Source organism: Danio rerio, chromosome 10 (assembly GCF_049306965.1).
Source record: "Danio rerio strain Tuebingen ecotype United States chromosome 10, GRCz12tu, whole genome shotgun sequence".
Lineage (NCBI taxonomy): Eukaryota > Metazoa > Chordata > Actinopteri > Cypriniformes > Danionidae > Danio > Danio rerio.
Genome location: NC_133185.1, coordinates 50,308,199 through 50,335,285, shown reverse-complemented (window position 1 = coordinate 50,335,285; position 27,087 = coordinate 50,308,199). Strand labels below are relative to the sequence as shown.

At 37.2% G+C, this 27,087-nt stretch overlaps 2 protein-coding genes across 8 annotated transcripts in view; one reads left to right on the top strand and one right to left on the bottom strand.

Annotated features, from left to right (window-relative positions):
- The first annotated feature begins 1,996 nt into the window (after positions 1–1,996).
- Positions 1,997–25,990, top strand: pargl (poly (ADP-ribose) glycohydrolase, like). 2 transcript variants are annotated; one of them, XM_001338221.9, is made up of 17 exons: positions 1,997–2,322; positions 9,156–9,397; positions 11,822–11,978; positions 13,595–13,681; positions 13,757–13,852; positions 16,084–16,155; positions 16,915–17,001; positions 17,993–18,153; positions 20,032–20,138; positions 20,428–20,500; positions 21,605–21,680; positions 21,960–22,107; positions 22,527–22,605; positions 22,891–22,999; positions 23,109–23,199; positions 23,615–23,743; positions 24,982–25,990. In XM_001338221.9, the coding sequence occupies exons 2-17, from the start codon at positions 9,156–9,158 to the stop codon at positions 25,095–25,097; spliced, it is 1,830 nt and encodes a 609-aa protein (XP_001338257.2). In that variant the 5' UTR covers positions 1,997–2,322; the 3' UTR covers positions 25,098–25,990. The 2 variants fall into 2 exon arrangements, 1 of the variants encoding a protein (XP_001338257.2); XR_012386597.1 differs by lacking the exons at positions 20,032–20,138; positions 20,428–20,500; positions 21,605–21,680; ... (4 more) ...; positions 23,615–23,743; positions 24,982–25,990 and adding an exon at positions 18,815–19,778 and having other exon boundaries at positions 17,993–18,691.
- The window catches only part of ogdhb (oxoglutarate dehydrogenase b), a 57,770-nt gene continuing 56,597 nt past the window's right edge, over positions 25,915–27,087 (bottom strand). For 3 of the 6 annotated variants that reach the window (XM_021479477.3, XM_073915229.1, XM_073915227.1), the window contains exon 24: positions 25,915–26,774. The gene's annotated coding sequence lies outside the window, so the exon portion shown is untranslated. The other 3 variants (XM_073915228.1, XM_073915226.1, XM_001338145.9) reach the window with 2 other exon arrangements.

The following is a 27,087-nucleotide window of genomic DNA, read 5'->3' as shown; positions in this document are numbered from 1 at the left end:
AATAATAATCATAAATATTTATTGATCATCAAATGATCATATTAAACTGATTTCTGAAGAATCATGAACACTGAGTAAAATGTAGGTAAAATATGGATTCAATAGTTCATGGGTAAACAATGGATAAACCCAACCATGGGGTTAAAAAGTGAAGAGCTAATTTAAACTGAATTGAAAATATCTGACCCAGCATCGGGCATCTCCATATCTGACCCAACACTGATTATCAGAAATTCTATTCTTTTACCATTTTAAATATTCAATAATTTATTCATTCATTAATTTACCTTCAGCTTAGTCCCTTTATTTATCAGAGGTCGCCACAGCGGAATGAACCGCCAACTACTGCAGCATATGTTTTGCTGTGAGGCCACAGTGCTAACCACTGAGCCAATGTGTCGAATGTGTATTCATTCATTTTCAGCTTAGTCCTTTTATTAATTTGAGGTTGCCACAGTGGAATGAATCACCAATATATGCAGCATATATGTTTTATACAGCAGATGCCCTTCCAGCCGTAAATTATTACTGTGAAACATCTATACACACTCATTTACACACACACACACACACACACACACACACACACACACACACACACACACTCCGGACAATTTAGTTGATCAGTTCCCCTATAGCGCATGTGTTTGGACTGTGGGGGAAACCGGAGCACCCGAAAACCCACACCAACACGGGGAGAACATGCAAACTCCACACAGAAACACCAACTGACCCAGCTGAGACTCAAACCAGAGACCTTCTTGCTTTGAGGTGAATGAGCCATCATCTTAAAGGCACAGTTCACTTAAAAATGACATATTCCTCACTATTTATTGACTATTGAAAACCGGTAACCATTGACTTCAGTAGTAACAACACATTATGACAACGTTTGTTGTTCCTATAAATATCTATTTTGTGTTAAACAGACAAAAAGAAAGTCAGACAGGTTTGTAACAAACTGGAGGAAGAGTAAATGACGACATATTTGATTTATTTATTGATTTATTTATTTATTCATGTACTGTCCCTTTAAGTGAACTGAACGTCAATGCGGACACCAAATACCTCATTAGTTACGCTTTTTTTTCTTTTTAAAGTTGATGATTAAACTGTGGAGTTTGGCGCCCTCTTGTGCTTAATAAAGACAACTGTCACAAAAAGTGTGCTCCTCTGTCAGATCTGTGAGTGAATGATTATTATGAATATTAATAAGTAAGCGCTGACGTTGCTAGGAAACCCGTCTGGATCACTTTGCTAAGGGGTTTATGTTGGCTGTTGCTAAAAGGGATACAGCTACGGCCTGAAGTTAATAATTTATATTATTTATTCAATTAACAGTAAACTGTATTTTATTCACGTCTATTCCAACCCCGACTGTAAACCCAACCCTCAGAGTAATGTAAATCAGTAATTATTGATGTACAGAGACACAAAAAATATGCTAGAAAGGTGATATCTTCCCCAGAGATGGGTTGCAGCTGGAAGGGCATCAGCTGCGTAAAAACATGCTGGATAAGTTGTCGGTTCATTCCGCTGTGGCGACCCCGATAATTAAAGGGACTAAAGCTGTATCCCTTCTAGACTTTGCAAAGCTGATCTGGGGGTCTGTGGAAATATTGTAGGAAAAAACATAAACTAAATAGTTGATAAATAAATCATTTAATTACTTTTACTAAAAATGTAAGTTAAGTAGTGTATGTGTGTGTGAATGACAGTGTATGGGTGTTTCCCAGTAATGGGTTGCAGCTGGAAGGGCATCCACTGCATAAAAAAAATGCTGGATAATTTGGCGGTTCATTCCACTGTGGCGATCCGGATTAATAAAGAGACTAAGCTGAAGAGGAAATGAATGAATGAATGAACTCTGGTTAACTATCGGCCGCAGCTGTATCCCTTCTAGTAACAGCCCCACCTGGTGGCTGAAAAGGGAAATAAAATTGCGTCACGTGACGAAAGGCTGGAGATAAATAAAAAAAGGCTGATCAGTGAATCTGTTAGAGCAGGAAAACACAATGGCGGAGTGTGTGTTCAGCAAGAGCTGCTGATCTGGACTCACTTTCACTTTGAGCTTCAGAGAAACGACACACACACATACACACACCGATATCAGCAGCGCGGACAGACACACACCCATACACACCCACCCACACCTACACACACACACACACACACACACTGGACAGGTGAGTTCATCTGTTACCTGTAGAGTGTACAGCGAGTTTACAGTGGAGCTGGAGTGAGTTGCTGTTTGACTGAACTCAGTTTCAGCAAAACCGAAAGTGAAAGCGACACCAGGACACACAGCATCAGCGCACTACAGTGAGTATATAAAGTATTCATTTACAACACAGACCAGACGATATGTACTATTTCAACACGTTTCCCTGTCGTGCTGTTAATCATGATGTGTTTATAGAGCTTTCTCTAATTTACCTCCTGCTGTTATTCACTTTATAAACGCGTCATGCCTTTCCGTGCTCGTGATTTTCTGTTGTTGTCGGTTACGCTGTTTACGTTAATAAATAAGGAGTACACGCAGAAAGGCGATATTCACGCAAAACTGAGATCCCCTAAGATTTCTGGGATAGGCCTACGTGTAAGAAAATACCATAGTAAGTTATAGTAAATGTATAGCGTCTTGAAACATGGTACAGTAAAGTGTATTGACTGATTTGTTTGGGTTACGCTTCTTGCGTTAATGTAAATAAAACACGGAAAGATCACTTTATAGTATTTTTTTAATCATACTAAAGTGTGTGTTATACTGTACATATAATATTTACAACTCGTTGAGCTTACTGTAGTATTAGTGAACTCATAAACTGTACCCAGATAGCAGGCAGTAATCGGCCCGAGCTCGGCTGCCCTCCGGCCCCTCCGGCTCCGACTCGGCATCGGCGAGTGTTATCCGGGCCGAGTGCGGCCCGCACCTCGCTCGCGCACATGCGGCTGTGATGCGGCTGTAAAGCACTGGCCCGATTCCGGTCAACCATATCCGGTCCGAGTCTGTCTGTAGAGTCCTGGCCGCTTCTGGCAAGGACTCGGCTGAAGGCAACCGATTAAGTTCTTATTTTATCTAGTAATCTGTTAGCTCCACGTTTAATGATAATTTGAGAAAATATTCATGGTACGATAGCAAAAAAAAAAAAAGAATATTTAGTGTGGATGGTCTCAATGTTTAGACGCAAACAAAACAATATTATTTATAAATAGATTATACATGTCATCCAGAGAAAAACTATGTAAAATTCGCTTATTTTTGAGATAGCACGCTCCTGTGCTGACTGTTTTTTTTTTAAAGCAGAAGTTGGTTTCATAATAAACACATGCGTTACTAAACTCATGATCCAAACTCCAATCCAGACGGTGGCGGTAATGCTCCAACAAGCTGGTTGTCAACCACCATGGCACGAAGATCACAAGAAGAAAAAGTTTGATTTTTCAAAGATTCCATGTGGATTCCGGTCAGAAAGGTAAGCTTTTTACTGCTTGTGTACTGTATAATTAGCGAATTTAGAGCTTAAAACATTTCCACGGTGTTTGGTTGTAACAGCGTTTAGTAATTTAAAACAGTTTGATACGAAATGTAACTTGCTTTAAGAAACACGACTGGAGCTAATGTATGCTAACGCTAACAGTTACAAACACGTCTGAAAGTTCCTTTTCCTTTTACACAATGTTAGATTGTAACGTGTGTAGTAACTGAAAACTATTTTAATTATTTTAAAGAAACATGAAACGAATTTGTGTGTATGCTAACTTTGCGTTAAAGAAAGTTTCTGTAGACTAATCCATTAACTAACAAGGCAAAACGTGTTTTTTTCCTGATTTAACATTATAAAGTACCGTGGATGTTGAAAAAATCATTGTACAGGCGTATACTTATCCAACAGTATTAATTCTGTGATTATGTGTAATTAAAAACGAATTAATTTATAAAATATTATTGTTTATCTTGTTTATGCAGTTAGTCACGAAAAATGATTGAAACTCGACTGTTTACTATTCTCTTTAAATTATCCAAGAGAAATATATTACTCTGCACTTTAATTCATATGTGTTAGCCTATGTGAATCAATTATATCTTTTGTTCAAGCTGTAATGGTCAGTTAATGTAAAACTGAACGTCTTAAAGCAGATTTTGATGTTTTTTTTATGTTATTGACAGTGATAAATTCTGATTTAAATGAATGGGTAACAATATTTGTTGGTTAAGTCTTATTGTTCTTGTTTAACAAAGGTTAGTGAGATCATTTTGCAGCACATCACGACCAAAGAAGTCAATGGCACGCTCTTTTGAACGTGAATAGGCATGTTATAGTTGTGTGCTAAAAGTCCATTATAAGCTGTAAACTGCTGATATATTTTCAACATAGATTGAGCTTTTCAGAGTTACATTACTAATTGCTTCACAAACAGCTGAAATAGTCTATTGTTATTGGCTATCATCATCAAACATTTTTCACAATGGTAGGTTAATCTTCATGGGTACAGAATAATGCATGTGCTTGACCATCTTACAAATCTATGTCTCAGATTCATAAGGCTGTCACTCTGCATGAATCTCCGAATAAATCTTGTGCAACCTTCTGTGTACTGATTATTTAAACTATAGGTATTATATGCATTAATTAACTTTGATAGTATTTTAGGATTTGAACTTTTCTTTACGGGAGGTTAACAACAATGTGATGTTTCATTATAGATGCATATGAGGAAGCTCGACTCAAACATCCAACATCCAACCCAACTGTGATTTCTGACTGGTAGACAGATGAGGATGATGATCGCCTGTCATACATCTAAAGACAGAACAGGTTTGTTTGCAATTATTTTAAACACATACTGTCAACATTATGTCATTGATCTATTACAACCTGTGAGTTTTGCCCTGGCACTATACTAAAGTGATGTTTTGTTTTGTAAATGTATCTGATTAAGGGACAATATAGACACATCTATACCGTGATGAAGAAAAATTACTTGGAACAAAGAGGCTGGATAAAAGGCAGGTATGAAGATTTCAGAAATCAATGCAGCACCACAAGTACCATCACCATCAATGACTATGGCAGAAATCTTAAGACCACCATCAAGATGCACAGATACTGTACATTCCAGTACACCAGGCGTGTCCAAACTACGGCCCGCGGTGAGGCTTTTTATAAATATCAATAGAATCTGGCCCGCTATACAAAAATGAACGTAATTCAATAAATAACCACCGGGTGTCGCTATTACATGCATTCAATTAAGCAGCAGTTCTTGTTATGATCTATAAATCTATCTATCTATCTGTCTGTCTGTCTGTCTGTCTGTCTGTCTGTCTATCTATCTACACACAGTTGAAGTCTGAATTATTAGCCCCTCATTGATTTATTTTTCTTTTTTAAATATTTCCCAAATAATGTTTAACAAAGCAAGAACATTTTTACAGTATGTCTGATAATATTTTTTCTTTTGGAGAAAGACTTATGTTTTATTTCGGCTAGAATAAAAAGCGGTTTAAATTTTTTTATGAACCATTTTAAGGTCAAAATTATTAGCCCCTTAAGTCTTCAGAACAAACCATTGTTATAAAATAACTTGCCTAATTACCTTAACTTGACTAGTTAACTTGATTAACCTAGTTAAGCCTTTAAATGTCACTTTAAGCTGTATAGAAGTGTCTTAAAAATATCTAGTCAAATATTATTTACTGTCATCATGGCAAAGATAAAATAAATCAGTTATTAGAAATGAGTTACTAAAACTAATATGTTTAGAAATGTGTGGAAAAAAATGTTTAACTCTCCGTTAAACAGAAATTGGGGAAAAAATAAACGGTGGCTAGTAATTTAGGGGGGCTAACAATTCTGACTTCAACTGTATTTATATATATATATATATATATATATATATATATATATATATATATATATATATATATATATACACACACACACACACACACACACACACACGTGTCTGTGTGATGTATGTAAAATTTGGCCCGCGACAACGTTTGTTTTTTTTCATCTGGCCCTCGGCCCAAAAAGTTTGGACACTCCTGCAGTACACCTATGAACATTTACAGTCTTTGTTCTAGTGCAGTTTGAGATCAAGACAGAACTTATTGCATCTCGTGATGTCTTTGTAAGAATTGAAGACATCACTAAATTTGTTAAGGTTTAATGCAGCTAGAAAGTAAAGATCAACTAGAGAATATCAGCAGTGTCTAACCCACTGTTGTATTTACAGAAGTTGTATGAGAATAAGCTACAGGTTGATTTATACTAATCTGTTATTTTTCTTTTTTAGCACGACTGACTGAAGTTTTAAAATCATGCAACGTCATAAAGCAGCAGCTGGGCCTGATTCTCACAAAACCAAAACAGACGTGATGAAATTCCAGATGTAAACACATTTGACCTTCCTTTGGCCAATTTGATTTGGAAAAGCTTGAAAATCAATTAAAGGAGCAGCCTGAACAAATGAAGAAACTGGTAAGTTCAAGCTCTTGCTAATTTCAAAGTGTTTTAAGTTTATTTGTTTTTTTTTTATTGTTTTTTTTTTTGCTTCGTAGGCAGCCTACTTTTTTCCTAATTTTTTCTTTTTTTTTACATTAGTACTTGTTCACTACTAATTATCTGTTTATCTTTTAATCACAGATGGAGTGAGGACAAATGTCCATACCACGCCACTGATAAAGAAGTGGAAAAATGCATTACAAGGTAGCTACAACTTGCCCCTGACAGGGATGGAGGAAGAAAGAAGAGAAAGCTAATGTGTCAAATGTCTACATCACTATTTTGTTTTATTTTTTAAACAACATTTTAAGTGTATTAGGATGTTCCCTGATACTTGAACAATTTGTTTCTTTCATTTGCATTTATATATATATATATATATATATATATATATATATATATATATATATATATATATATATATATATATATATATATATGTATATATATATGTATATATATATGTATATATATATATATATATATATATATATATATATATATATATATATATATATATATATGTATATGTATGTATATATGTATATATATATATATATATATATATATGTATATGTATGTATATATGTATATATATATGTGTGTGTGTGTGTGTGTGTATATATGTATGGTATGGTATGTATGTATGTATGTGTGTGTGTGCGCCAAATTCTGAAGAAACATCTTGATACATTTTTAATAAACGTAATACAAATACAATTGTAAATATAAAATTGCACAAGACGTGTTGAAAGAAAATTGCTGTTTGTGCAATTGATTTTGTTCAAGTTTATTTAAAAATAAGTTTGACTTTATACTTCTGGAATTATATATATATATATATATATTTGTTTGTTTATTATTATTTTAATGTTTTATTAAAAAATGTTTCAAGATGTTTCTTCAGAATTCTGCAGTACTTTTTACAAGTTTGACTTGTATATTTTACGGATTGTCATTGGTATTTTTAAGATGTTTCTTGCTATATCTTAAATTGGTTTCTATATTTAGGTTTATATAAAATTTAGCTGTTTTTTACAAATTTTTAATTCAAGTCTATTGGGAAAACAGGGTTGTTTTAAAAACATCTGTGTTTGTGTGTAATTTTTAGATTTTTTGTTTAAATCTTTCTGTGTGTCTTTGTGTTGTTTTATTGTTGTTTTTAAATTTATCATTATGGTGCACTACAAAATTATTTATAAAATTTTAGTACTATTTTTTTCTTGCAATCAATAAACGTTTAACATTTATTTATTTTGTCATTTGTCTGATTTTTTCCGTTACAGAATATGTATGCAGTTTGCACTTTATTCAAAGGTTAAACGCAGTGCTTACACTTTGTGTTTACATTATAGTCTGTGTTTGCTGTTATATAAATTCAAATGGTTGTAATACCATATATCAAGTACCAATGTAATACCAAAAGGTTTTATAAGGTGTATAAATACGGAGTCGCGCCAGCTCCGGGCCGCAGCGCACATTACCCTCGCGCCGATTTCGGCGCGGATGCGCAGCGTCGGCTCGCTTACGGCCGCCGCATCTGGCCCGCTTGATTCGGGCCGGAATCGGGCAGTGAGTCCACAGGCATCCGGCCCGAGTCCGGCAGCCGAAGTTGGGCCGAGGGGTAAGTCTTCGGCAGGCGACAATCTAGCCGGAACTGGCCCGAGTGTATTTTGCTATCTGGGTAATAAATACTGTAAAATACTTTAGCTTTTACTACAGTAAATTGCGTTATATTGTAGTATAATATACCCTATAGTTGTAGAAAACCATGTATATCACAATACAGGACAAATTCAGTAAATTCAATCAGTTAATAGTTTATATACACACTCACCGGCCACTTTATTAGGTACACCTCACTAGTATCAGGTTGGACCCTTTTTCCCTTCAGAACAGCCTTAATCCTTCATGGCGTAGATTCAACCAGCTACTGGAAATATTCCTCAGAGATTTTGCTCCATATTGTCATGATAGCATCACACAGTTGCTGCAGATTTGATCCTGGATGCCAATCTTCTGCTCTGCACTATTGGATTGAGCTCTGGGGACTGTGGAGGCCATTTGAGTACAGTGAACTCATCGTCATGTTCAAGAAACCAGTCTGAGATGATTGAGCTTTATGACATGCTGCGTTATCCTGCTGGAAGTAGCCATCAGAAGATGGAGACACTGTGCTCATAAAGGGATGGACATGGTCAGCAGCAATACTCAGGTAGGCTGTGGCGTTGATGCTCAATTGGTACTAATGGACCCAAAGAACATCTCCCCCACACCAATCTACACAATCTACATTGTAAAAGCGCTATACAAATAAAGCTGAATTGAATTGAAACACCATTACACCACCACCACCAGCCTGAACCGCTGATACAAGGCAGGATGATCCATGCTTTCATGTTGTTGAGGCCAAATTGAGTTGCTGTCATGTGAATAGAAATTTGCATTAATGAGCAGTTGAACAGGTATACCTAATAAAGTGGCCAATGAGTGTATATTGTCAGATTGCACAGCCATGTTCTCATATTTACATGTAATATATATGTAATATGTAGTATGTATAATATGATGTTACATCTCACATTATAATATAATAATTTCATTATTAGATATCAAAATAATAAGAAGTTTACTATGTTTTAGATGTCCAACAACAGTGATCAAGTGAAAGCATGTCTAGATTACTCAAACAGCAGTGGAAACTCTTCTGATCAGCCTTCGAAAGGAGCATCTAATATAAACCAGCGCTCACCGTCTGACTCCATGGGGAACAAACCTGCCGCATCTGCAGCCGAAACAGACCAAAAACACCCTCCTGCATCTGCTGAAAATGCGGAGAGATCTGGGAGGAGAGACAGAGACACTGCAAACTCCTCATCACAAAGGTTTAGTATAGTTTAGATTTTTTGAAGGGTCTAAAAAACGTAGGGGACGTATAATGCAGAACTCACATTAATAATGGGTCTGAACACAGTTGTGTGTCAGCAGTGTGTAAGTATACCAGCCTCAAAGACTAAATGAATTAACTCCATTTTTTTATCATTTCACTTCTTTTTCTTGCATTATAATTGATCTTACTAAATAGGTAGTGATAATTAACTTTTAAAATAAAATAATTCTTAAAGACAGTAAATGACAGTAATTTAATGCTTGACTTGGCGCAAATATGTAGTCAAAAATGTCCATACTATAACAAATAGCATGTGATATAATGTGATTAAGTATATGCATATGTATCTAAATATGTAATTTGCCACACTTGGTATAGTGCTGAAAAAGGTTGAAAATGCACATGGAAATGCTTGAATATTGCTTACATTTGACTTTGGAACCCTGTGTATATATATTTACACAACAGTTCTGTCTGGTTCGCGAATCTGATTGGCTGATAGCCATGATATATTTAAGTAATATCAGCACCCGTACAGCCTCTTTACCCTTTGTGTATTACTCTGCTCACATACAGCCAGCAGAAAGCAGACACTACAGATCTACAGTGTAAAAGATGCACGCTCAACTGTTTAACTGGCCGCTTATGATTTGAATCCAAGGCGGAAGAAAGTAGTTCCTCATACAAAAGGGTTTTCGAGACTCTCCATGTTTTATTTTGTTTTTATATACACAACATTGCGTTTATACAACAGTTTAACGGCATAATCACACTCATAGCAGTGCGATATGGCTGTATATTGGCACTGGTGGGGGCACTAAGGCACTTGGCCTACGACCTCTTGCCAACGCACGCCTCCCACCAGGAGAGGGGTCTGGATGCAGACCTGGTGCAGTGCAATCTGAGCTGCATCCAATGCTTTTTAATGGGCTCACCTAACCCCACCCCTAACCCCACCTGTCACAGTGACGTCACTCACTCCATTGAGAGCATTGTGTATGAGATTGCATGGCTGGGTGATGCAATCTCAGCTTGCATCATAAAGGCTGCATCCGGATAAATAAATAAATATATATATATATATATATATATATATATATAAATATATATATATATATGAAGAGTTTAGATGCAAAAGCTGCTAAACGCCACAAATGAGCTAATGGCATTGAGTGAATGCTTTAGGCATGTACTACACTATCAACAAATAGATTTGCTTCCAATTATCTGAATGTCAGCATCAGCGCATTCACAAATAACAGTTTGTTGGCAAAAGCCGCTAGACTTTTTGCCCAGTACCTTGTGTTTTATTTGCTAATTTAAGCTGTTTTTAAAAGGTAAATATAATATATAAAACTCTACATTATTTATATGACTTCATAATACCTCAGTATGTCTGTTAAGCTTTTTATATTAATGGACAATGCACAGATATTGATGTTTGACAATGTTTTACATTTCATAATTTGAATCTAACAAGCTTAGTTTACAATGTTTACATTACTTACATTAAATCTAAATACCAAATATCAGACATGACAACAGATCATTAAAATTTAATTAATGTCAGCTTTAATGTTATTGATTAATGCACTTACTGACAGATTTCATTCAATCATTTTCCTTCTTATCCCTGGTTTATCACAGTGCAATGAACCGCCACTTACTTGGCAGATTTATATATTTTTAATTTCAGGTGGTGTGTGTGATGTGTTTTATTTTTGGTAAAATAATTTCTGATGGCAGCTTCATTTTCAGCTAATTACACTGTCCTGTCTCAATAAGTGGATTTAGAGATTTTGCTGTGAAAGCAGACGTGGGTTTAGCTGGTTTTGACGCAAAAGGAAAATTTCCCTTGTTAAAAACAAAAGAATTATCTAAAGTGACATTTATGAAGAAAAGGTATTTTATTTACCAGCTAATAACCTCATCATTACATACATATAAAATGACACTTCTGAACCTGATCAGAGGAGCCTGATAGAAAATGCTCATTTACAAGAAAACAGGTCTGATGTAGAGGGGGTTGCATCTTAACTCTTCAACTATATATATATATATATATATATATATATATATATATATATATATATATATATATATATATATATATATATATAAGATGTTTTTCTATGTAGTCATGTGCTTAACTGATGTGTATGGCTGTAAAAGTACCATTTACAAGGTACCTCAGGTCAGAATGGATACCACAGAATAAGAGCTTATTAATTATGAATAATTATTTTAAAATGATAAATCTATTAAAAATAATTATTATTTTTGCTACTTATTATTTTATTTCAGTTGTAGTTTTTCAGTGACTGTTGTTAGTTTAGATTTCTCTTTATTGTGAATTTTGTATTTGATTTCAGGTAGTGAATAGTGTTAGTGTGCTAGAATAAGCCTGCTCTTCACACAGCTCATCTGAAGGTGATCTGATGCAGACGTCACACACTTCTGGATCACAATCGAGAGCCACACTTCCCACGTTTCCCATCAGGAACCTGCAGAGACTGGAGAACTACACTATGAACAGCCCCACGCTTCTGTGGAAAGGCCACACGGTGCTGGTAGATGTAAGAATCTGTTCTTAAAAACAATATTTATTTAGTCTTACTTTAAAAAATGTTTCATAATAAACAAAATGAATGTATTTATGATTTTTAAAATGTGTTATTTCTGTGTAGAACTTCCTTTTTAAAACAAATGTGTCAAAATATTCTGGATGTTTTAAGAGTGTAGAAGCTAACGCAGTAGGATAATAAACCCTAAAGTAGTAGAAAACTACAGTATTGGGTCATTTGTTTATATTACTGTAGTGTTGTTCTGTTACCATAGTAACTGTTAAAACACCACAACAGACCAATTACTGTTACCTTACTGTTACAGATCAATTACCTATGATAACTTCTGTTACCATAGCAACTGTAGAATCACCACAACAGATTAACTACTGTAGATGATGTTACCATAGCAACTGTAGAATCACCACAACAGATTAACTACTGTAGATGATGTTACCATAGCAACTGTAGAATCACCACAACAGATTAACTACTGTAGATGATGTTACCATAGCAACTGTAGAATCACCACAACAGATTAACTACTGTAGATGATGTTACCATAGCAACTGTAGAATCACCACAACAGATTAACTACTGTAGATGATGTTACCATAGCAACTGTAAAATCACCACAACAGATTAACTACTGTAGATGATGTTACCATAGCAACTGTAGAATCACCACAACAGATTAACTACTGTAGATGATGTTACTATAGCAACTGTAGAATCCCCACAACAGATTAACTACTGTAGTTGTTGTTACCATAGCAACTGTAGAATTACCACAACAGATTAACTACTGTAGTTGTTGTTACCATAGCAACTGTAGAATTACCACAACAGATTAACTACTGTAGTTGTTGTTACCATAGCAACTGTAGAATTACCACAACAGATTAACTACTGTAGTTGTTGTTACCATAGCAACTGTAGAATCACCACAACAGATTAACTACTGTAGTTGTTGTTACCATAGCAACTGTAGAATCACCACAACAAATTAACTAATGTAGTTGTTGTGTTACCATAGCAACTGTAGAATCACCACAACAGATCCATTACTGTATTCGTCATGTTACCATAGCAACTGTAGAATCACCACAACAGATTAACTACTGTAGATGTTGTTACCATAGCAACTGTAGAATCACAACAACAGATCCATTACTGTATTCGTCATGTTACCATAGCAACTGTAGAATCACCACAACAGATTAAGTACTGTAGATGTTGTTACCATAGCAACTGTAGAATCACAACAACAGATCCATTACTGTATTCGTCATGTTACCATAGCAACTGTAGAATCACCACAACAGATTAACTACTGTAGATGTTGTTACTATAGCAACTGTAGAATCACAACAACAGATTAATTACTGTAGATGTTGTTACTATAGCAACTGTAGAATCACCACAACAGATTAATTACTGTAGATGTTGTTACTATAGCAACTGTAGAATCACCACAACAGATTAATTACTGTAGCTGTTCTGTTACCATAGCAATCCGTTATCCTTTTTGTAGTTCCATTAGTAACGGTCTGCGTAGTGTCCTGCATGCACTTACCTTCATTCCTACAATCTTGCTCATCATGGATGTTTGTGGTTTGTCTGCGCAGCTGGACTGGGTGAAGCAGGGTGTAATCGCTCCTCGACAGGGCCAGCATGTCTGGGATGCTCATCATGTGAAGCTGCCGCACATGCAGGTGTGTTTGACATCCAGATCAGCGTAATCTCATCAGCACTTCAGGATGATGTAGAGTCATGTTTGTTTCCTCCAGTCTCCGCATGCGTCTCGCTCGGGTCAGCCACGCTGGGAGGCCATTAAGCAGGCGCTGCGCAAACTGACGCCCTCCTCCTCCATTGGAGACATTCAGGTGCTGTAAAATCCATTATTACTATCAAGAAAAACCCAAAAGTCAGCTTTATTGTCAATCCTGTCACATGTGGTGGGCAAAAACTAGTCGTAATCAACCGCATCCAAAATGAAAGTGTGTTTTGACATCATTTAAATGTGGATTGTGTATATTTATTATGTAGAATTAAAGTCAGAATTTTTTGCCCTCCTGTGAATTCTTCATCAAATATTTCCCAAATGATGTTGTTCAGATTCAGGAGTTGTTCTCAGTATTTCCTCTAATATTTGTTCTTCTGGGGAAAGTCTGATTTGTTTTATTTGGGCTTGAATAAAAGCAGTTTTTAATAGTTTTAAAGCCTGTTTAAGGTCAGTATTATTCACCCCTTCAGCAATATTAGTGTTGGATTGTCCAGAACAAACCACTGATATACAATGACTTGCCTAATTACCCTAACTTTACCCTAATTACCCTAGTGAAGCCTTTTTTTCCAAATATATTTTTATTGAACATTTTTAGTGCAAAAACATGTCAGAAAATAACATTGAGTAGAAAGATAGTGTCTGTCATACATGTAATTTGAGTTCTGACCCCCACATGAAAAATAAAATAATAATAATAGAAATTATGATAATAATAATAAACAATAATGACAAAAAAATACAATATTATAATGCAAAAAGGCATGTTACATTTCTTTTGTCCAGGTCTAACAGACAAGCTTTTAGTCTTGGAGACTTAGAGGCTCCTAGATAATGAAAGAAAGGGTCCCAGGTCTGATAAAATAGAAAAGGTTTGCTCTTCATAGCTGTGGAGAAAGCCTCAAGGGGGATAATGCTGCAGACTGCAAGCAGCCGTTGATTTAAACTGGGCGGTTCTTCATTAATCCACTTTACAAGGATACATTTCTGAGCAAAGTAAACCAAAATATGTAGTAGGTCTCTGTTCTGAAAATTATAAGGTACATCATCAATGAGGCCCAGTAAGCAAGTGTTTGCTCTTAGTCGAAATGCACATTTAAAGATGGCGTCGAGCTGCAGTCTGATCAAGTCCCAAAACTGCTGTATATAAGGACAACTACAGTACACATACAATGATAGTAAGTTCCAATGTCTAATTTACATTACACATACCGCTCAGACTGACCTGGATTCATTTTATGTGTAATAAACAGTCTATGTCAAATTTTAAATCGTCTTTCCTGAGCAAAATTTGAGGCTAACACACCAAGAGGGTTGCTACATAGATCCAACCAGGAATCATTGTCAATTACACTGCCCAGATCAGCTTCCCATTGACACTTAAGTGAGTCAAGGTTCTCGGTTTTAACATAACAAAGGGTGTTATATAGACACGCTGTGTAATGCATTTGACCTGCATCTCAATGGCAAGAAGTGATTCCACTGGGGAAATATCAAATCCTCCTGGGTAATCTTTATACTTTCTCAAAATAAAGTTTCAAACCTGTAGATACTTAAAGTCCACGTTAGGAATACTGAACTTGTCCTTAATCTGTTGGAATGTGAGAATCGTACAATCCTGTAGTGAAGCCTCTACATGTCACTGTAAGCTGAATACTAGTGTCTTAAAGAATATCTAGACTAATATTACTTACTGTCATCATGGAGAAGAGAAAATAAATCAGTTATTAGAGATGAGTTATTAACACTATTATGTGCAGAAATGTGCTGAAACAATCATCCCTCCATTAAACAGAAAATGGGGAAAAAATAAACAGGGGTGATAATAATTCAGGGGGGCTAATAATTCTGACTTCAACTGTGTATATATATATATATATATATATATATATATATATATATATATATAGAAACAAAAAAGTCTGTAAATGAATTCAGTTTGGTGATCATGTTTTTGTTTTCAGTTTATTTCAGCTTTTGAATTGCATTATGGGACTTTTCCTCCAACATCTTTTGATATTGACAAGTTTAAAAAGTGACTCATGTATATGTGTAATAGTGTGCAGTGCTATATTGTCTGGGTTGGTGTTGTACATTATGTAACAAAAACCTAGTAATAAACTGCTAGTACCTTTTCTGGTATTTTATGGCATTAATTCTGTATATATTTCTAATGCAAGTCTTTGTTAAACCGCAGAATTGAATGTTCAACATCAAACGTTGGCCGAACAGAGAGTGAAAGAATGCAATTCATAACCGTAAACAAATAATAAGAATAAATGTCTGACGTGTGTTATAACATCATAACCTCTGCTCTCCTGTTGTTTATAGACCGCAATCATGTCCTACAACTCCAGCAACAGAGACAAGTGGACATTTGATGCACTTTTTTATTACGGGAAGGTAATAATTACATGATTGCGAATGCATGTAAAGTACTTTCTAATCTGAAAAGTAATTTAGTTATTTGACTAGACAGTAAAAAGTCACAAATTGATAGAAATAATATCAAATAAATAATATAAAAATATATATGCATCAAAACACAAAGTGCTTCAAAATAATGACACCATATTTCAGCATGTGTTGGTGTAAATTAACATTTGATTGTTTAAATATATGCAGTTGTCTTGATTAAATGATAGATGTTTCTAATTTAAATAAAATAATTCTATCATATATTACTCTGCTTCTCTGAACTGAATTTACATTTAAGCAGTAAAAGAATTTATGTACAGTATTTAAGACAAGTACATATGTAAAAATAATTAAATTATCTTAAATTGAACAGTAATCGGGCCTGCACGGTGGCTCAGTGGTTAGCACTGTAGCCTAACAGCAAGAAGGTCACTGGTTCGAGTCCCGGCTGGGTCAATTGGTGTTTCTGTGTGGAGTTTGCATGTTCTCCCCGTGTTGGCGTGGGTTTCCTCCGGGTGCTCCGGTTTCCCCCACAGTCCAAACACATGCGCTATAGGGGAATTGGGTAAGCTAAATTGGCCATAGTGTACAAGTGTGTGTGTGTGTGTGTGTGTGTGTGTGTTTCCCAGTACTGAATGAATTAATGAACAGTAATCAGTCATTTAATAGAGTGACTAGATAAATGTACCTAACACTGGGTAAATGTCATTGTGAAAATACAGATTGCAAATGTTTGTTTTACAGAATCTTCACAAAATGGATGATAACCTTCATTTGGTGATCCCAAAAATGGCCAAACTGGCAACAGAGTTACCGTCTCTTATTCAGCGGGTAAGATTTCTCCTTGTTCACTCAGGGAAAGGGACAGCTTGTTATATATATATACCCAATTTTTTATGTCCATCAAATTGTTTTAAACCTGATTGAGTTTCTGTTCAACACAAAAGAAGATATTTTGAAGAATGTTGGAAAACATTTACTACCATAGTAAGAAAAGCAAATACTATGAATGTGAATATGAATCTCAGTACAACGTCCTGCTTATTTCTTATGTTTTGCTGACAGATCATTAAGAGTATTGGTAGGTTGTTGTTATGAACTTTTTAAGGTGTCTATCCCTTTCTATAAGATGTAATATGCATCTCTGTGGCTCTAGTGAGTGTGTGTTTGAGTTTGAGCTGAGAATAGCACACTGATAATGTTCTCCAGCTCTCTGAATCTGACCCTTTCAGGCCTTCATCCTGATTGTGGTGTTTTGGTGACTGTCGCTTTAAATGCAAATGAGATTGTGCTCTTTACAGAAGAGGGCGGAGCTACAGACGGCTGTGTGTCAGCATAGTGGCAGATTAAAATAAAAAGACATGTCCTATGCTAATGAGGGAAAGATGGTCACTAGTGGGACACGTACAAAGGGAGAATGTCAATCACAGTGTTTCTGCAGACTGATTTGATCAAGTCTGATTAGAACAAACACAACTCATTCATGTTGAGCATTAGAGGCTGGAGATACTCACACACTGCTGACAGACACAACTGGGGTTAAACCCTGCATAAAAGTGAGTTTTGCAATATAGGAGCCCTTTAAAGACATTCACAAACATGATTGGTCGGTTAACCTGTCAATCAATTAACATAGTGGGCGGGGCTTGACCATTCAAAGCTTCCAAAGTTCCTTCAGCCGTCAGTCTGACACTACTTTATCCCTAACATCAACCCTAAAGTCTTCTACAACAGCTGCTGATAAAGCAGTGTGTGTGTGTTGTGTGTGTGTGTGTGTGTGTGTATTCCGCCAGATGTCTTTACCCTGTGCTCTGTTTTTCAGTCCATTCCTCTCCTGCGGCACAATCAGAATCAGGCCATCACCCTCTCTCAGCAGCAGATCTCCTGCCTGCTGGCCAACGCTTTCTTCTGCACTTTCCCTCACAGAAACGACACCAGCCCCGGCTCTGAATACGCCAGCTACCCCACCATAAACTTCAGCAGGTCCTACACTCACACACACTGCTCTGTTACATCTGTTCAGTATTTTACAAGTGCATTTCACAAGTACTTTATCGCATTATTCCAGATACCATTTGTTATAATATATACACTACCTGACAGAAGTCTTGTGGTGGAACTCAGTTGTAAGAGCAGCAGATAGTAACTCGACTGATGATAAGTAAGAGTGTCAGAAGGTGGATTTCTCCTCTGGATCATCTGCTGATCTGCATCCCGATCATCACCAAAACTGCAGAAGACCTACTGGAACCAGCATGGACCAAGATTCTCACAGAAATCAGTCAAGTTTGGTGAAGGAGACATCATGGTTTGGGGTTCATTCAGTATGGAGAGATCTGCAACATCAACAGCCTGAGGTATCAAGACATCTGTGCTGCCCATTACATTACAAACCACAGGAGAGGGACAATTCTCCAGCAGGATAGCGCTCCTGCTCATACTTCAGCCTCCACATCAAAGATCCTGAAAGCAGAGAAGGTCAAGATTGGCCAGCCCAGTCACCAGACATCAACATTATTGAGCTGATGAAGGAGGAGGTGTTGAAGATGAACACAAAGACTCTTGATGAGCTCTGGGATCCTGCTGAAGCTTTCTTCTTCATTCCAGATGACTTTATTAATCAGTGATGTGAGTCATGTCACAGATGTATGGATGCAGTCCTCCAAGCTCATGATGGAGTCAGACACAATATTCATTCTGTCTCCACTGCAGCAGGACTTTATATTCTATACTGGACATTATTTCTGTTCAGTGATGAGACTTTAGTCTGAGCAGAGTCAGAGCGCACTGTCCTCATCAAATCAGTCAACATCAAGACATGATCAGATTTATTGAGCTCAAATCAGCAAAATCTAGAGGCCTTCACCTTTCATAGAGACACTTCTGACACCAGATCATCAACTAGAAGAGCAGTTATTATCTGTGTTCCTAAAACATGGAGAGGACACAAGGCTTTGGTCAGGTTGTGTAGTATAGCAAAGTGCAGTACATTTAAAGTCTAGAATATTATAAGTACTGTATAGTACAGCACATTAGAGTATAGTATAGTCCAACAGTATAGTGCAGTACATTACAGTACAGCAAAGTGTAGTATAGTATAGTACAGTACTTTACAATAAAGTATAGTATGAATAGTATGGTATACAGTACAAAAAAGTGTAGTCTAGAATAGCATAGTATACTACAGTAGTACAGTACAGTATAATGCAGTACATTTTAATTAGTATAATATAGTATTACGTTAGTATAGTATAGTACGGGGCGAGGCAGTGGCGCAGTAGGTAGTGCTGTCGCCTCACAGCAAAAAGGTTGTTGGGTTGCTGGTTCGAACCTCGGCTCAGTTGGTGTTTCTGTGTGGAGTTTGCATGTTCTCCCAGCCTTCACATGGGTTTCCTCTGGGTGCTCCGGTTTCCCCCACAGTCCAAACACATGTGGTACAGGTGAATTGGGTTGGCTAAATTGTCCGTAGTGTATGTGAATGTGTGTGTGGACGTTTCCCAGAGATGGGTTGCGGCTGAAAGGGCATCCGCTGCGTAAAAAACTTGCTGGATAAGTTGGTGGTTCATTCTGCTGTGGCGACCCCGGATTAATAAAGGGACTAAGCCGACAAGAAAATGAATGAATTGAAAACGTGGTTGAGAAACACTGTGCTATAGTACAATTTTCTAAGGAATAGTTTTTTTTAATGGCATTAATGACTCGACGGTGTCTTAAATGTCTTTCCTGTTTCAGACTCCACAGTTTACTATTTATGTGAAAGAACACATTTTTTGCAGTTTAACGTTTAATAATTATTACCTATTTAGGAAGAGAAGACCTTTATGAAGCCTGTGTAAATGAACATTTCATGTTTAATTTCAGCCTCTTCGGTGGCCGCAATGATCCGTCAAAGTTATCTGGAAAGGCTGAGAAGCTGAGAGCCATTTTTCATTACTTCGACACCGTGACCAGCGAAGAGAAGGATCCAGGTACTGTTCAACTACTGCTGGCGTCAGCACGGGCTTAATGACCGAACAGAACTGTTCATATCTGATCAAAAATACAAGACAAAAAGTGAAATATTCTTATTGAAATGAGCTGTTAGCTGTGTAAATATATAGTAAAGTGCAGTGTATGTCTGTGATGTAAAACAGCACACACTCAAGATACTGTATTTAATCACACTATTCAGTAAACTGTACTTCTTGTGTGATGCGAGTGCCTGATAGTGAAGTTGCTGTAATGTAATGTAATGATGTCTGTTCCCTTGTTTGACAGCATGTAAAGCAGACGGACTGGTCACGTTCGAGAGGGTCAGTGTTCCAGCATCAGAACTGCCCAAGTGGAAGAGGTGACTGACCACACTGACACTGATGGATGGATGATTGATTGACTGGTTGATATATTGATCAAATTGATGGATGGATTGATTGATGAATTGATTAACAGATTGATAGGTTGACTGATCAATTGAATTGAAGGATTGATGGATGGATGGATGGTTTAATGAATTGCTGGATGGATTGGATGGATGGATTGAGTTGATTGATGAATTGATGGATCAAATGATTGATTGATTGATGAATTGACAGATTGATTGGATGGATTGATTGTTAAATTGATGTTTCACCAAATTGATGGATAGATAGATTGGATAGATTAGCTGATTGACTTACTGATTGACAAATTGATTGATGGATCAATTAATGCATTGATGGATGGATGATGGATAGATTGACGAATTGATTAACAGATTGATTGATATATTGAACTGAAGGAAAAATTGATGGACAAATCGTTTGATGAATTGGTGGATCGATTAGACGGATTGATGAATTGATAGATTGATGGATGGACAAATTAATGAATGGATAGATCAACTGATCAATCAATCGATTGATGAATTGACAGGATTATTGGATGGATTGGTTGATGAACTGATGGATCGCTGAATTGATGGATGGATAAATAAGATCTATTGACTGATTGATATATTGACAAATTGATTGATGGGTCAGTTAATGAATTGATGGATGGATTGACAGATTGATTAATTGATTGATTGATTGATGGATTAAATTGAAAAATTGATTGATTTTAGATCGATGGTTCATTTGATGAATCGATTGGATAGATTGATTAATAGATAGATCAATTGATGGATTGATATATTGACAGATTTATGAATGATGTGTAGACAAATTGATGGCTGATATATTGCTTGGATAGATGGATCGATTGATGAATTAATTAAATTGATCGATTGATGAATTGATGGATCGATTGAATGAACTGACAGATTGATGGATTTACGGATTAATGAATTGATTAATTTGATGATGGATAAATTGTTTGAATAATTGATTGGATGGATTGACAAATCGATGATTGAATTGATGGATAGACTTACTGATTTATGGATGATTGATTGATTACTGACCGTGTTTGCCTGCAGTGAGAAGAAACTCCTGAAGAACCTCCACGTTTCTGCTGACGGCTCCATTGAGAAGGAAGGCACAGGGATGCTGCAGGTCAGAACATCTCCTAATATTAACTGTACAGACGCTTCAGCATTCCTCCGTCCATAGCTTTAGAAGAACAGAGTAAATAAATACGACTAGAACTCAAGAGTTAAACTGAGCCAGGAGCAGTGTGGGCGGACATTCACTAAGATATCAGTTAGTATAATGTAATATCTGAACCACTGAAATATCCAATCTATTACTGTTCAATTTAGCCTAATTTAATGTGTGCATGTGTATATATGTGTGTGTGTGTGTGTGTGTGTGTGTGTGTGTGTGTGTGTGTAGGTGGACTTCGCCAGTAAGTTCATTGGTGGAGGTGTGCTGAAGTCCGGCCTGGTGCAGGAGGAGATTCTGTTCCTGATGAGTCCAGAGCTGATCCTGGCCAGACTCTTCACTGAGAAACTGGACGACCACGAGTGTGTCAGGATCACAGGTGGGTCGCTCACTGTCTGTCCGTCTGTCCATCCACACACAGTCCACAGAGTTGCAGACAATCGCATGAGTTCAGACACATACATAATACACACACACACTACCAGTCACACACACACACACACACAGATGTGCAGCCACATTTACACATGGAGTCACACACAGTCACCTGCATGCAGTCACATACACACACAGACACGTATACAGACACAATCACACACATAGACACGGAGTCAAAGTTATGTATGTAAGTAAACACACATACACACACATATACACATGGTTAAAGTTATGTGCACAAACACACACACAGACACGTACATACTCACACAGAAACACACTCACAGAAAGAGTTAAGTACACTTACAATGTCACACACACTCACTTTGCTGCAATGTGTGTGTGTGTGTGTGTGTTCAGGGCCACAGATGTACAGCCTGACGTCAGGATACAGCAGGAGCTTCAGCTGGACGGGGCCGTATATGGACCGCACTAAACGGTAGACACACTCCTACAATAATAATAATAATAATAATAATAATCATAATAATGAGCAAAATCATCTGACAATAAGACAAGCTAAATAATCTCAAAGCCAACAGCAGATTATTCCTCTTCCTCCACTGTGTCAGTGTTTAACTCTCTTCATTTTGACTCTTTATTTCTGAAAACAACACTATATTTTCCTGCTGGTCTACTAAAAATTATAATTTAAGACCTTTTACATAACTGGGATAGAAATCTGTATATATGTGTGTGTGTGTGTGTGTGTGTGTGTGTGCAGAGATGTGTGGAAGAGGCGGTTTCGTCAGATCGTGGCCATCGACGCGCTGGACTTCAAGAACCCGCTTGAGCAGTACAGCAGAGAGAACATCACTCGAGAACTCAACAAGGTCACACACTCTACATCAGCTACTCTGACCATAACACCAGTGTGTTTATCGCAGTGTGTGTGTGTGTGTGTGTGTGTTTAAACGTGTTTGTTTTGTGTGTTTCTCGAAGGCGTTTGTGGGATTCTGTGGACAGCCCAAAACGGCCATCGCTACCGGCAACTGGGGCTGCGGAGCCTTCAGAGGAGACCCCAAACTCAAAGGTGCATGAACACACACACACACACACACACACGCAAACACTTACAAAAACACAGTTGCAAACATACAAACACACACACACACTTGCAAAAACACACACACACAGTTGCAGACACACACTTGCAAACTGCCAGACACACAAATACAGAGACATACCTGCAAACACACACAAACATGTGCAAACCTTGACAGTTACACACACACAGAGACACACTTGAAAAACACACACATGCAGACAAACACTGGCAAACTGACAGACACACACACTTGCAAAAACACAGACACAAACACACAGTACATGCACACACACACACACACACACACACACACACACATACTCACTCGCTCTGCCTGATCTAGTGTGTGTTTATTTGTGTGTGTGTGTGTGTGTGTGTGTATGTGTGTGTGTGTGTTCAGCTCTGCTTCAGCTGATGGCCGCAGCAGTGGTGGACAGAGATGTGGCGTACTTCACTTTTGGGAACACACACCTCGCAAACGAACTGCAGAAAATGCATGATATCCTGACCCAGAGGAAAGTGACTGTGGGTACGTACACACACACACACACACACACACACACACCAATCAAAAAAAGAAAAAAGCCAGATATTCAACACATCACACATTATTCAGTGTTCAGCATAACTCTTCATATGTTGGAGATGAATATGTTCCTCCAGTTCTCAGTGAATATAGGCAGAGGATTTTAGTGCATTTGATCAAAACAGATTTTTTAAACAGATATATTTATTATAATAATATTTTAGTCATCAAACATCTTTAGAAATTGAAAGATAATACAATTAAATTCAAGCAAAATATTGCAAATAAATTACAACCTGCAGCATTTCAACTCAATTTTCACTGTTTTTTTTTTTGCTTCTGATTTTCCTCTTTAACCCTTTACTGCACAGTGTTGTTGATATTTAAAGCTTTTATAGGTAAGAAGCAAATATGACTGTCAACATCTCCAAACATGTGTTTTGGTGTTTTGTGACTCTTTAAAGATGACCGCAGAACCCTCTCTCCTGTTAAAAACCACTAGTGCTTGTCCAGCGGTGTGCAGGAATTACTCATTACTAAGCCATACTTACATGCTATATCAGAGCGAATATTCAGAGTAGCGGTAAACAGTATAGGCAGCGTGTCACAGATCATCAGTGTTCAGAAATGAGCCAGTGTGAATATAAAACCACCTTCAGCTCAGTGAATGCACGAACGGCCGAGCTGCGGTGCGCAATAGTGCAAATCTGCATTTGCTGACAGACAGTTTGAGCTCATTATTGGATATATGGGAGATGACAGCCCGACAATATTTATTGGATGAACTTTTTTGTTTGTTTTTTCAAGCAGAATCTAAAAACACGTTTAGATCATTTACTTTAATCAGTATTATTGGACTGTGAAGAGACCAGCACAACAACACACGTGTCTGAGGACCATCACCTACTGCAGCTGAACTATCTGCTGCTGCTTTCAGCCAATTAACCTCACATATACTGACATTTAAACTCGCATTCGTAGCATTGAACAGTGAATAAAGCACATAATCAGTACCTGAGCTGATCCTCGTCACTGTAGTTCATGATGCGGTTCTGCCGTGACGTCTCAGAATCAGAAACGGTTTCTAAAAGAGAAATTTCACATGCTGCAGTCACAGATGATCAGAAAAAAGCCAGTTTAACATGGTCAAGAGAGCTTCATGGCTGCGGTGCATGTAGTTAGGACAATATGTTAATGTGTTAATCCTGAATATAGAGTAACTCCAACTCTTCTCTGAACAGGTAAACTGTACGAGCTGCTGAAGGACTACTGTAAACACTACGAGCGCACACGCACACCCACTGACCTGTACAGGTTCATCAGAGACAACATCGGCCACAACAGCAGCTCACTGTGAAGAGGAACACACACACACACACACACACACACACACACACACACACACACACACACACACCGACCTGTACAGGTTCATCAGAGCGAAGATTAGATGCAGCAACAGCTCACTGTGAAGAGGATCTCTCACACACACACACACACACATACACACACACAGGGAAGAAAGAGAAGAACACACACCAGCAGTGCCGTTTCACACTGGTAACACTGCAGTAAATCTATCAAACACACACACACACACAAGCTGGTCTGTTTTACACCAGCAACCCTGCGATCAATAAAACACACCCATGGTGCGGTTTTACACCGATAACGCTGCTGTCAGTATATCAAACACAAGAGCTGCAGTTTTACACTGGTAACACTGCTGTTAATATATCAACCACACACACACACACACAAGCTCTGCAGTTTTACACCGGTAAGACTCAATATATCTCTGTAGGCCTGTAATAATAATAATGGATAAATCCTGCTGAGTGTCCTGTAAAGCTGTTCTAGAGGTCCACTGTTTACCTTAATTAAGCGTTCATGTTCATCTAACACAAATAAACACCGCCTCACACTTTTACCAGTTTCTGAAGATGAAGATGCTGCTGGAAAAAGAATAAAACACATAAAACACATGCTACTGCAGTCGATGGCTGTTGTTTCCAGCATATCTCACGTTGTGTTAAACACCAGAGTGATCAATGTTGATTTGTGTGTGCGCTGTGCCTTTAACCTTGATCAAATGCACATATGAGATGTATTAATGCTACATAAACCCGTTCACATCACTGTTAGAGATATCACAGGAACAGAAGCAGACAGAATGAAACGGAGATGCTTTTATTTTGAAGTCTGGAATAATCAGAAATCTATGAAAATAAATAAACCCTTTAAGTCTTTGCTGAGAGCGTACGCGTGTCTGTCTTGAATTAAAACAGGATACAGTGATTGTTTCAGCTTGGAGTCGCAGACTGCAGTTCATGGTAATTTGGCACGGTGTTTAAAACTTTCTTCTAGATTATAAAACTTAAACGCAGGCTTGATGATGGATAATCCTTTCACAGTAGTTTAAAACGCATCCAGTCCATGCATGAGACGTCCATGCCAAGCACTTCTGTGCATACTCAATGCAATTATTAAAGGGTCAGTTCACCCAAAAATGCACATTTCCTGTTCATTTACTTACAATCATCCAAGATATAGGATCAGATTTATCTTCAGCTGAACATTAAAGCAGAGATGAATCTGTGGTGTTTGGTGATTGTAATGGCAGTGAATGGTGACCGGTTTACTAGATTAAAGATAAACACACACTGCGGATTCTGAACATGCTTAATATGTTCACTGCCCCTGTATTTTCATTAAAAGCGTTTACACTGTGTGCTTTAATTGTTTCATTAATAATTTAATTGGGTGTAACGGTGGCGCAGTGGTTAGCACAATCGCCACAGCTAGAAGCTCACTGGTTTGAGTCTCGGCTGGGTCAGTTGGTGTTTCTGTGTGGAGTTTGCATGTTCTCCCCGTGTTCGTTTGGGTTTCCTCTGGGTGCTCTGTTTCCCCCACAGTCCAAAGACATGCGGTACAGGTGACATGGGTAGGCTAAATTGTCCGTAGTGTACAGTGAGAATTAAATGGTTGCACTGCCAAAACTGCTTTTCTTACTTAGATTTTTTTTGTCTTGTTTCTGCTCCAAATATCTACAAATTCTTAAAAGCAAAACATATCAATATATATTTATATTAATATATTAATATATTAAATATTATATTAATATATTAATATATTAAAATGATCTTATCACAAATTGAAAAACAAGATCATTTTGCTCACCCCATTGGCAGATTATTTAGCTTTATTTAAGGAAACACATGATATTGGCATATTATTTCTTAAAACAAGACGATATGTTTTGCTTTTCTAGAAAATGCTTCTTGATTTAGAAATTTGTAGATATTTGGAGCAGAAACAAGACAAAAAATAATCAAGTAAGAAAAGCA

Coding starts and splice junctions, on each gene's coding strand:
- pargl (XM_001338221.9), top strand. CDS start 9,156: ATGTCCAACAACAGTGATCAAGTGAAAGCATGTCTAGATTACTCAAAC. Junction 17,002..17,992: donor TACCGTCTCTTATTCAGCGG/GTAAGATTTCTC, acceptor TCTGTTTTTCAG/TCCATTCCTCTCCTGCGGCA. Junction 22,108..22,526: donor CGAGTGTGTCAGGATCACAG/GTGGGTCGCTCA, acceptor GTGTGTGTTCAG/GGCCACAGATGTACAGCCTG.